General features: G+C 42.1%; 1 protein-coding gene across 3 annotated transcripts in view; it reads left to right on the top strand.

Moving 5' to 3' along the window:
- Positions 1 to 12,691, top strand: part of LARGE1 (LARGE xylosyl- and glucuronyltransferase 1) — a 291,152-nt gene that overhangs the window by 172,078 nt on the left and 106,383 nt on the right. For all 3 annotated transcript variants that reach the window (XR_007508668.1, XR_007508669.1, XM_049821626.1), the window contains exon 6: positions 839 to 1,010. Coding sequence is in view for 1 of the 3 variants with exons in the window: in XM_049821626.1 (XP_049677583.1) it covers positions 839 to 1,010 (172 nt within the window). In the remaining 2 variants the exon portion in view is untranslated. The remainder of the gene's footprint in view (positions 1 to 838; positions 1,011 to 12,691) is intronic.

The following is a 12,691-nucleotide window of genomic DNA, read 5'->3' as shown; positions in this document are numbered from 1 at the left end:
TAGTGTGAGAATAATGTTGATAACAGACTGATGTTCTAGTTGTTCCTAAGGAGCCCTTATCCCAAGTTAAGGATTTTTCAGTTTCCCGTGCTCTGCCAGGAAGCAGGTGTACAAGAAGCTGGGAGTGAGCATGGCCAGGGCAGCTGACCCGAACTAGCCAAAGAGCTATTCCATACCATAGAATGTCACACTCAATATATAAACTGGGGGGAGTTGGCTGGGAGGCACGGACCGCTGCTCAGGCATTGTTCATTGAGGGGTGAGCATTTGGATTGTGCATCACTTCTCTTTGGGTTTATTTCTTTCCCTTTTTTTAAATTATATTCCTTTTCATTACAATTATCATTATTATTATTATATTTTATTATTGTTATTAGCATAATTGATTTTATTTTCATTATTAAAATGTTCATCTCTCAACCCATGAGTTTTACTTCTCTTTTTTCGATTCTCCTCCCTATCCCACTGGGAGTGGGGAGAAGTGAGTGAGCAGCTGCACAGTGTTTAGTTGCTGGCTGGGGTTAAACCACGACAAAAATATATTTCAATTTTATCAGGATACTTGGATGTCTCAGAATGGATTGTACCACATTGGAAAGGCTCAACTAATTTTAATTATATTGTGTAAAGCAGTTGCCTCAAAGAAATTTTTTTTCCAAGCTTTCAGAAACTTGAGCATATTTCAGAGCTTCTGAAGTTAATTTAAAAGCAGGATTTTAGATTACTGTTTCCACCTCAGACATCTTCTACTATTACAAGAAACTAGTGTCAGGAAGAGTTTCTCTCTCTAATGAAGATTATTTTTTCTTCCTCTTTCCCACTTCCCATTTCCTGTCAGTCGGAAGTGTCTTGGATCCCCAACAAACACTACTCTGGGATTTACGGGCTGATGAAGTTGGTTCTGACTAAGACTCTACCTTCCAATCTTGAGCGAGTCATTGTCCTCGACACAGACATAACATTTGCCACTGACATTGCTGAGCTATGGGCCGTCTTTCACAAGTTCAAAGGTATTCTAATGATTTTTTTACTGTCTTTATTTGAGGGGGAGGGAGAATGTTAAAGCAAACAGTACAGCGGGTGTTAAAAGGGCTATCTGAGATTTGATAAATGTTTTCACTCTTTTGATTTTTGGTGTTTGAATATAATTCTTCTGTTTGTGAGCTCTTTCCTCAACAATGTTCCATATAGAATGATTGACAACACCGATTATGTAGTTTGTTTTATTGGTCTAATTATTTGCGATAGGTGAGGGCTTGACCATACAGTAGATGATAAAGAATTACGAGGATGCTGTAATGTTGTACCCTTCCAGTACCTGTTGGTATTCAATACTTGAAAGAACTTGGTTTATATTACTTTTTATTAATAAAACCTGATTACTACTTTCAGTGTAACTTGTCCATGTTACCACTGAAAATGAATGAAGTTAGGATCATACTTGGACCAGGGAGGAGGATGAAGGGGGCAGTTATACATGTGAATAGAAATGAGTTACTGCTTGCTCCTCTTAATGAGTTGATAAAGGGTTCTGGATTTGAAGTATCCACCTAAAGTAGTTTTCTCTACCTATCACCACTTCCTAAAGCTCCTTGAAAATTTCCTTGATAGTTTGACCAAGAAAGGAGACTTTCAGAGTGACTGTGTAAGGAGATGATCACAAAAAAGTTCCCCACTACCCTGTCACAAGCCAGAGCACTTTCCTGGCTAACACACTGCTAAAACCATTTAATTCTCCCAGGCTCCAGTGTTGCCAGCTTTTCAGAGTCAGGGACGTGCCCTATTGTTCTCCTCTTGCCCTCAGAATATGTATTGCAGTCCTGGTAAGCACAGAGGCATTCCAGTATCCTGGTTTGAAGGTTTACAGCCCCGTAAAAATGTAACCTTGATGCATATCATCAGCTTTCTTAAAATCACCTCAAGCAAAGTCAGCCTAAGCAAATGGGAGTATTTATTTACAGAAGTGAAAGCATACTACTCTGTTAGAAAAGTGACAGAAAAGAGAGCACATTTACTGTACTTATCCCATGCTGAAATCCCCAAGGCCTCTTTGCCTTTGCAAGTACCCAGCTAATGGGCAGGACCTTACTATCTTCAGCTCTACAGTCAAGGACTGGGTTCTAGTGCTCGGCTTCTCCGTGCATTTCCTTCCTTTCCCCTCTCTGGATACACTGATGTCCCTCCAGCAGGCCAGAAGCAATCACCTTGTTACTTAACTGAACTATTCACAAAGTGGCTTCCTTAAGGAATATCAAGTTTTTCTTCCTTTTCAGGTATGGTTCAAACCTCTTCACTGAGCCTTTCCCTACCCTGAACCTTGAGTTTCATGTAAACATATACCTTGACAACCATCATTTACATAAATGTATGCACAGGGAGTAATGCTGTGCTGTTGTGCTCTCTCGTTGTGTGCTACTGTCCCTTTAATAGTAATGTTTTACTGAACATGGTGTATTAGCATGATGTAGCAGGTAAAGAAATGTGTATAAACTGAACTCGGGCACAGAGCACTGCATGGTCAATGACAGCAAAATCTGAATTGAGACAGTGAGGGGAATCATCTCCTTGCTTATATTTTCTGCCACAGTTTCAATGGAATTCCCTTTTTTTTTACTGAGGAAAGAAACCAAGCGTGAAGACTGCTAGTAAAGAAAGGAATACAGAGCAGAGGCAGGCCCAAGATTGAAAAAAATACAGACAGAAAATATGGAAACATGGAGAAGGATAATTACTGGAAGTAAAAAAGTGGGTGTAAGTCAGTCTCCATAGAGCTAGGCAAGGTTGTTCAGCTGATCATAGCTGTGAAAAGCTCTAACTTACACATGGAGACAGAATTCCTGTGCTACTGCCAGCCCTCATAACATATGTATCACAACTCCCAAATGTGTGATTTTGTAAGTTGTCCAGTCTATATTTTTAATTCCAGCTGACCACTGGCTTCTCCACAATTTTTTAATCCTGGCAATAAATTGGTCAGTGTCCACATCTGCTCATGTCCCAGACAGCCATGCACAAAGAAAGAATTAATGCGACAATCCCATAGCCCCAGGAGTTGAGCAGGGTGGGAGAGGACTTTGGAAGGTACGTACGCCCAAAATAGTGATCCTGAATGTTGGGGAGGACAGAGAAATGAAAGTGTCCAAGCCCAAGCTTGTTCTCCAGCCTATATCATAGGGTGCAGTCCCATTAGGCAAAGATCAGCATGATGATGGTGATGACAGGGTTGAGTTTTTATGGGTAAGAATCAGGGGAAAAGCCAACAAGGCAGATACCATGTTAGGAGCCTGTTACAGACCACCCAACCACAATGAAGAGGCAGGTGAAATATTCTATAAGCAGGTGGGAGAAGTCTCACAATCACTAGCCCTTGTTCTCCTGGGGGACTTCAACTTAACAGATGTCTGCTGGAAATAAAATAACCAGGGGATCAGGCCCAGTCAGCATGGGTTTATGAAAGGCAGGCCCTGTTTGACTAACCTGATCTCCTTCTATGACGAGGTGACCTGCTTAGTGGATGAGGGAGTGGCTGTGGATGTTGTCTACCTAGACTTTAGTAAAGCCTTTGACAACCGTTTCCCACAGCATTCTCCTGGAGAAACAGGTTGCTCATGGCTTGGATGGGTGTACCCTTTGCTGGGTAAAAAAACTGGCTGGCTGGCCGGGCCCAAAGAGTTGCAGTGAATGGAGTTAAATCCAGTTGGCGGCCAGTCACAAGTGGTGCTCCCTGGAGTTCAGTATTGGGACCAGTTCTGTTTAATATCTTTATCAATGATCTGGATGAGGGGATCAAGTGCACCCTCAGTAAGTTTGCAGACAACACCAAAATGGGCAGGAGTGTTGGTCTGCTTGAGGGTAGGAAGGCTTTACAGAGGGATCTGGACAGGCTGGATCGATGGGCCGAGGCCAACTGTATGAGGTTCAACAAGGCCAAGTGCCGGGTCCTGCACTTGGGTCACAACAACCCCATGCAGTGCTACAGGCTTGGGGAAGAGTGGCTGGAAAGCTGCCTGATGGAAAAGGACCTGGGGGTGTTGGTCAACAGCCGTCTGAATATGAGCCGGCAGTGTGCCCAGGTGGCCAAGAAGGCCAACGGCATCCTGGCCTGTATCAGAAATAGTGTGGCCAGCAGGACTAGGGCAGTGATCGTCCCCCTGTACTCAACACTGGTGAGGCCGCACTTCAAATACCATGTCCAGTTTTGGGCCCCTCACTACAAGAAAGACAATGAGGTGCTGGAGTGTGTCCAGAGAAGGGCAACAAAGCTGGTGACGGGTCTGGAGCACAAGTCTTATGAGGAGCAGCTGAGGGAACTGGGGTCGTTTAGCCTGGAGAAAAGGAGGGTGAGGGGAGACTTCATCACTTTCTACAACTATCTGAAAGGAGGTTGTAGTGAGGTGGGTGTCAGTCTCTTCTCCCAAGTAACAGGCGATAGGATAAGAGGAAGCAGCCTCAAGTTGTGCCAGTGGAGCTCAAGATTGGATATTAGGAAAAATTTCTTCATTGAAAGGGTTGTCAAGCATTGGAACAGGCTGCCCAGGTATGTGGTTGAGTCACCATCCCTGGAGGTATTTAAAAGACGTGTAGATGTGGTGCTTAGGGACATGGTTTAGTGGTAGACTTGGCAGTGCTGGGTTAACGGTTAGACTCGATGATCTTAAAGGTCTTTTCCAACCTAAATGATGCTATGATTCTATGACTCAACAGAAATGGATCATCCTGGAAAGCAAGGGCAAGTAAGTTGGAGAGATACTGCAGGTCTTTTACTGCTTTGTAAAAGATTGGTTTAAATCATACAGTGATTCTCAATTTGTCCTCAGTGTCTTTTTATTTTCCTGCCAGCATTACTAAAGATGCAAAGGATGTCTCATGTCATTAGCCCCAAATATTCCTCTAAAGGTTCTGGGTTTAAACTAATGTTTTAATCCCCTCCTTGTTTCTCCCTCAGAAGTCCCAAGTAAGTTAATGAAGATTTCTTTGGGACAATCTAGTGTGATTGTTGAAATATTACTTAAACAGAAGAGAAATAAAACCCCTATGAAGGGGAATTCTGCTCTCCAAAGGATCCTGACAGTGTACCCAACCCCAGCTTGGAGGGCAGCTATAGACCCACAGGCTCTCCTACAAATGTTCAAACACCCAGCTGTTGGCTAGAAGTGGCCATTATAAACCTGCTTGCACCAGGATGTTGTTTGACAAGCAGAAGAACTTTTCACATCAGTGCAGGAAAGACAAGAGCTTCCTTCTGTGGGTTGCTGCAGGATAACTGATAAGACAGTCCAGCACAGCCTCTTCCAAATTACGGCCACACAGATGAAGAGAGAGAAGGTCCTAGAGTCTGCGATTCTTTCTGTGCCCAGGAAGACTTTTCTTCCCAACAAAGACAGTGACAAAGAGAGACCAGTAGTTCAGATTCCCTTTTTCTAGGACACTACGCTTGGAAGAAACTCAGATTCAGGATTGTCTTGCAGTTTAACCAGGTTCAATTTGCTGTGTAGAAGGCCCAAAGTATGTTTTAAATAGCACCTGCAATACCCAGTATCCTTGTTCTGCAAAGGTTCTTCTTCCAGTCATCTTAAGAGCTGCTGAAAGACCCTTACATAGTAACTTCATATTTTAGGTGGTAAAGCTACTATTACATTTGCTGTATAGATGAAAAAAAAAGAGTAGGATTCCTTTGTAAATTATTGCTCTTCTGCCCTTTTCTGATAAGCTCATTGTATACGCCCTTACAATAAGTGACCCAACTATGCTGTAACTGAGCGCACAAATAAGGGCTGTACGTACGTGATTTTATTTGAAAATCTCTTCTTTCAAGTGGCAACCTTAGGCTCTGGGAGAAATTCACACCTCTCTTTGGTAGCCTGAAACAGTGTCTCAAGCAATGTAACATTTATAAATTTCTCGTAGCAGTTACTGGGGGTTGTATAATTATTATTCCTTTTATATGCAAGCTTCAATCTCTATGCATAAATATGTGTTTGGGAACCAGTAACTTAAATTTCAAGAGTCAGAACCAGCTTCTCAGCTGGGATTTGGATGTTTCTGCTTTAGCCTTATTCTCTCTTGCTCTCCCAAAGATAAGCAGTCTGTTTCTCTAGGACAAATATATACCTCCAAAATATTGACTTCAAAGGTGTGAGTCTGCAGCCAGTCTGGTGAAGATAACTTGTCATGCATGTTTTCTGTGACTTGGTTGACACTGATTATGTTTTCTATTCATCTTTCACTGGATTTTGACAGTTCTAAACTTGAGAAAGCATCTAGCCTAAGGGCAGAAGAGTGGGTCTGTAGATCATACGCATTCTTGGATGAAGTGCTGCAAAATGTTTCAGACAGCAAGGATTAGTGTAACCAATATGCTTTTATTGCAGAAATTTTGTGAATTCTTCTGAGAAAAGAACCAGTCCAAAGCTATGCTCTCTGCCATCAATCTTAAAGTTCTTTTAAAGGCCACATCAGCTAATTGGTTTTTTATTCTTGCTCACCCAAATGCTTGGTACTGAAATGTGGGTTCTTTTTTTCAAACTTCTGATTTTGACTTTAACTGTATGTTAAATACAGATTCTCAAGAGTATTCATTGTAAACAGTATTGTGAATATATTTCGGACCCAAGTACAATCGTTGTCGTAATTATTTGTGTTACAGGTTGCCGTTCCAATCAGGATCACAGTCTCTCTGTGCTGGGAGCTGTATCTATAAATTGCAAGAGATGGTCTTTGGTCTTTACCTAGTGTCAGGTGACAATTCTTGTGTCTGCCTGGTTCCTTTAGGCAATTGCTATGTATGAGTCACAGCTGAGACCCTCAGATGAGACCTCAATAATCCCTGTTGAGATCAGTGTTGAGGGACTCTGTGTTAAGTTGAATGCCACATCTAAGGACATAATGGTATTTCTAAACACATGTTGTAACTCAGAGGCTATATTGAACAGTGATGTCCTACTACTTGTTAGTCCAGCTAGCTGATACGATGAATATTTTCATAGAATCATAGAATGGTTTGGGTTGGAAGGAACCTTAAAGATCATCTAGTTCCAACCCCCCCTGCCACGGGCAGGGACACCTTCCACTAGACCAGGTTGCTCAAAGCCCCATCCAACCTGGCCTTGAACACTGCCAGGGATGGGGCAGCCACAACCTCTCTGGGTGACCTCTTCCAGTGCCTCACCACCCTCACTGTAAAGAACTTCTTCCTTACATCTAATCTACATCTACCCTCCTTCAGTTTAAAGCCATTACCCCTTGTCCGGTCACTACACTCCCTGTTAAAGAGCCTCTCCTCATCGGAAGGCTGTGATAAGGTCTCCCCAGAGCCTTCTCTTCTCCAGGCTGAACAACCCCAACTCTCTCAGCCTGTCTTTATAGGAGAGGTGCTCCAGCCCTCTCATCATCTTGGTGGCCCTCCTCTGGACTTACTCCAACAGGTCCATGTCCTTCTTATGTTGGGGGCCCCACAGCTGAAAGCAGTACTGCAGGTTGGTCCACAAGAGCAGAGCAGAGGGGCAGAATCACCTCCTTCAACCTGCTAGCCATACTTCTGGTGCAGTCCAGGATATGGTTAGCTTTCTGGGCTGCAAGCACACATTGCTGGGTCATATTCAGTTTTTCATCCACTAGTACCCCAAGTCCTTCTCCTTAGAGCTACACTCAATCCGTTCTCCACCCAGCCTGTGTTTGTGCTTGGGATTGCCCCAATGCATGTGCAGGGCTTTGCACTTGGCCTTGTTGGAACTTCATGAGGTTTGCATGGGCCCACCTCTCAAGCCTGTGAAGGTCCCTCTGGATGGCATCCAGCGTGTTGACCGCACCACAAACTATGGTGTCATCGGCAGACTTGCTGAGGGTGCACTCAATCCCACTGTCCGTGTCACCGACAAAGATCTCAAACAGCACCGGTCCTAATACTGACCTCTGAGGTACGCCACTTGGCACTGCTCTCCACTCGGACATGAAGCTGTTGTCCCTCCAACAGATATTGGGGTGATTGAAGTCCCCGAGGAGGACCAGGGCCCTGCCCACACCTCATCAGCCGCTCTCCCTCGTGAGAGCTGCCGATTCTCGGGGGGTCTCTGCACTCCTCAGGGGTTTCCCCAGCTCAGGAACCCCCCGGCCCGAACGCCACAATTCCCCACTCCGCTGCGGAACGCTCCTGGGCTGGAGCTGATCACCTCGGTGACTTTAAGTACCTTAAACAATAGAGACTGGGTAGTACGTAACTAGTGTATTTCAAATAACTCTAGTTGTACATTAAGTCATCCAGAGGATATAAGCTACAATTAGTGTTCATCTGTGCAAATAAGTCTTCTCTGGAAAGCTGATGAAGGCAATCGGGCAGAATCACCTACCCCCATTAACTGAGCATCCAAGAAGGAGAAATGGCAAGCTTGATAGTAAGACCGAGATGCCCATATTCATACTTTGCATGAATAAAAACATGCTATAGAAGCTGTTTGCTTTGTGTCAGGAGCTCAAACAATGATAAAAATCCATACTGACATCATAAATACCAGAAAAGGTCAACAGCGATTTTGGTGCAGGATCAAATGCCCACAGCTGAAGGGAGAATGGCACATAGTCAGTCCCAAACTTAAAATTTGCAAACACTCAGTATGTCAGTGCTTTGGCATATTGCTCTGCAGAATGCCTGAGGTAACAATCTAGGTTCATGCTATTTTTGCAGCTTTTTCAGGAAAAAGAGCAAACAAACAAACAAAAAAATCAGAACCATCACGAAATTCAACATCTTGTGTAGGTGGTTTAGTAATGATATTCCTACAAGAACTATTATGCATACGTTTGTAATATCAAATGCATGTGTAACTTTTCATTTGTGTGTGAATTTAGTGTGCCAGAAAGTGAGATGCTGATGGCACTGGTGAGAGTCAGGCAGAGTCAGCAGGTGCTGTATAAATTTCCCTGAATTTGGCTCTGTCAGTGAAGCCCGGTTTTAATAAACTATACCTGTCATAGACCTAGGCTCTTCTTCTGCAAAGATTGTACTTATTATAGGTATGCTCTTTTTGTGATGATGTAAAATATTCAGTTGTTGCCAAGATTAAAATTTAAAATTCATTGTCTCCTATGGCTGCAGCCAGGATTTGAGCCACAGAATTGATTCTGGGCAGGTTCTGTAGTTCAGTCTGTCAGTTTACACTGAGTAAATCATTAAAGCTTCCACACATCATTTTGAGACAGGATCTCTGTGGGCTGAGACAGTTTGTGTTAAATCCTGCAGAGATCTTTCTGTTCCTTCTGGTCAGTACAATACGTTTTCTTTTCTTACTAATCAAGAGGAAAGCATTAGCAACGTGCACCTTAGTGTGTGTAAAAATTGATGGTATGAGTCAGTCTTTTTGTTAAGGAAACAGGATCACATTGTAGCAGAGTGTATTAATAAAATTGCCAGGCAGCTATTAAAATAGCTTAAAATTATCTGAATTTTTATAGGTGTCTAAAAAGGCCGAATGACACTTGTCTTTGCTCATAAAAGGAACATCTGTTAGTTTCTGAAAGACTTGTGTAAGTGTTTAATGGTTAGACTACAGTACATAGCTCATCTTAGGGTTATTCCACAAATGAAATACATTTTCTGTTTGAAAAGGTCCCTGTGGAGACTCTACCTGCTTAAGATTTTCTATTCCTGATTGTTGTATCATGGTGTTTTCTTCTTTTCTGCTGCAAAAGCTTTGAAACTTCATTGATAAAGAATCCTATTTGTTAGCTATAGCTGATAGAAATGTTGGGGTGTGTCGTGCTCCTCTGTCTCTTGATGCTGCCGTTGTCATCTGTGTGTGAAACTACAGGAATGAACACTGATTTATCTTGGTGAAGAACCAAAAAAAAAGTAAAGATTTAGGATATTTGGAAAAGACAAGTTTCTAACTGTGATTGGAGGTTAATTTTGCTGATTTTAATTAGGAAGGGATCAAGCAAAGAGGTGGGACTTACTGAATGTGTGGGTCTAGGGAAAAACACTGCTGTATCTCCATACTTCTTGTCGTATAAGCTGACTGGCTTGAAGTTCTTTTTTTTTTCCCTTTTCTTTTTTTTCCTCCCCTGATTGCAGTTTGCTTTGCTATGGTGTTCTAGTATGTAAGAAAGTTGACCTCAGTAAATGAGCTCCAGAGAAGAGAGTTTATTATATGGATCAGCATGTGCATATTCTAGTTTATGGGGTTTAATGTTACAAGGGACATAATCAGAAAATTCTGATTATGAATTGCTGCCAAAATGGAATGGCTGCAGTTTCTGAAACATCTGTAGTTATTTTTTAGCTGAATGGTTCTTTGTCTGTTTCTGCCACCAGGCAGAAATATTTAGAGGTGAAAGGCCAACAGTGCATAGAAATTGGGTATAACTCATGGTGGGGGAAATTCTAAACTGAAGTAAAATAAAATAAAAAATTTGCGTTCTTTATTTTTCTGGTTTCATTTCCAAGGGATACCCTTTGGTCATGTTTTCAAGCTTTTTCTGGTGGGGGCTAGGAATGTTTTAATTAAAAATGAAAGCTGATCTTCTTTTGTCATCTTTTGATTCAACAAGTGGAGTTCTCAGAATAAAAACCCACTACATACTACGAGATTTGTAATAAAATCTTGTTGGCAACACTGCAATTTTGAGGACTTTTTTCTACCTTCTCAACATCAATCTAGTGCTTTTTCTGCATTATTTTTCTCCAGTCTTTGTTAACCTGCCACTCATTCTACAGCTGTCTTTTTGGCTTAGATGCTATGATGTATCAAACACCCAAACTAAACATGGTATGACTCAGACGGTGTTCAAGCAAAAACCAGTTCCTGTCTCCTCTGAGCTCTTTCTTCAGGGTTTTTTAAAGAGACTTTAATTCTATTAATCTTAAGTACTTCAACTGTGGATAATGGACCTAGAGCTTTTTGAATTGCCTTGCAAATATTTATTGAGAGAAAGCTGGGCAGAGCACTGCATCAGAGGAGCAAAGTGCGTATCCCCATCTCCCTTCAGTAGCAGAAGCTGTGATTTTCCAAAAGCTAGAAAATCCAGCTCCCAGAGGGTTCCCTTGCCAGAGGAAGAGTGCATTTCTGGGAACAGGATGCCAGTAGGCTGTGCTGAAATGAAAACCTATGAGAACAGAGGGTGGGAACAAAGTGAGGAGGAAAATAATAATAACCCCTCACTCCCAACTCAAAAGGGGAAATCAGTCAGGAGTTGCTGTCCACCGATAAATGTTTGGGGTTGATCATTTTCTCCTGCAATCTCTTCACTTTCTTGTGCAGTTACAGACATGCTCCTTCTCAGATAGATTCAGTACCCCTGCCCCGTCAACTCACAACTTGTTTAATTGTATTTTTTTTAGATGGCTATTAAAAAACCCCAACCCCAAATGTCTGCCAGTTCTCTTGGGTGGAGCACACAAATTAAGTCCATGTACTAATCTCTCTGGCCAGTTACTCCGTGTTCCCTCGGTGACAGTAAAGCAGAGCACGTGCATGAGCAGGCAGTGAATATGGAGGGAGTGGCAACCTGTCCATCATTCCAATTAATAATGTGTAATGATGATTCAGCTCTGCATGTGTGAAAAAACCAAGCAGATGAGACACATGGGTCATTCACCTAACAAATGAAGTTTACTCTAAGGTTTGATAGTTATATTACTAGGACTAAAGAAAGAATGATATTTAATAGATAGGTTTCCGTGCCTAAGGCCCTCATTCTAATCACATGCAATCTATCAAGCACATATGCTTTTCACAGTTCTCTGTGACATGCATTGTAATAACTTGATACTCTGTTTTCTCCCTCTCTGAACCAGGCATATTCTCTGAGCCTATGTTGTTCTGCATTAGCGATCCATATTTTTAAGGACCTAAGGCCCCATTTCCAATTACAAAGCTCTCATCCAAGGTTTCACCTTTTTGGTTTCATGCTGCAAATTATGTCTGTAATACTGTCCTTGGCAGCACATGGATTTGCATAGGGTAAAGTGGCATAGGCGATATCTGTCTCACAGGCTCAAGCTGGAAGGTAGAATGTATTGCCCAGAGGTCAATGGTATGATTGTCCCATCAGCAGGATGAGTGCATGGTATTGCTCTCTTCACAATGAAGGAAGAGGGAAAAGAGTGTATAAAATGAAACCAATTTATTGGTTTAAACTGCACTAAGGCTGTGTACAGATGCACCATGAGCAAAACTGGGGACAGTTACATGAACTAAAAGTTAGACAGGTAAACGAAATCAATAATCCAATTTTGTGGAAATAGCAGAAACCTCACAGGTTTCCTTTTTCCAAGCAATCTAGAGAAACAGGGATGTTTGAGCCCCTTATTTTAACCCTCAAGCTAGAAGAAAGAATTACGTATGTCTGTAATGGCCCACTTCACTCTGCGTCTCCCAAGTGTCTGTATTTTACTTAAATCTCAAGCTTGCTCTACTCCATGTTCTTTGCAGTAATCTCTAGCTTGTATTCAGCATGGGCCAAGCAGTTTAATTGAACGAAGGAGCTTTTCTCCCTCTGACTCCTTCCTCAAGGTAAATAATTTTTGTGCTTTGAGACACTGCTAACAATAAAAAGGGTTTTGTCCCAGCCCTTCCAGATATATAAACACACCAAAAGGTGATTGATAAACATACAGTAAAACTCAGGGACCAAGTGTCTCCACAACTTTTCTGTATTTTTATTTTATTTCCTGCATTTAGTCACAGTGGAACTCATA

Source organism: Accipiter gentilis, chromosome 18 (genome assembly GCF_929443795.1).
Source record: "Accipiter gentilis chromosome 18, bAccGen1.1, whole genome shotgun sequence".
In the NCBI taxonomy this organism is placed as follows: domain Eukaryota; kingdom Metazoa; phylum Chordata; class Aves; order Accipitriformes; family Accipitridae; genus Astur; species Astur gentilis.
The sequence above is the reverse complement of the archived record's forward strand: the minus strand, read 5'-3'. Positions and strand labels throughout refer to the sequence as shown.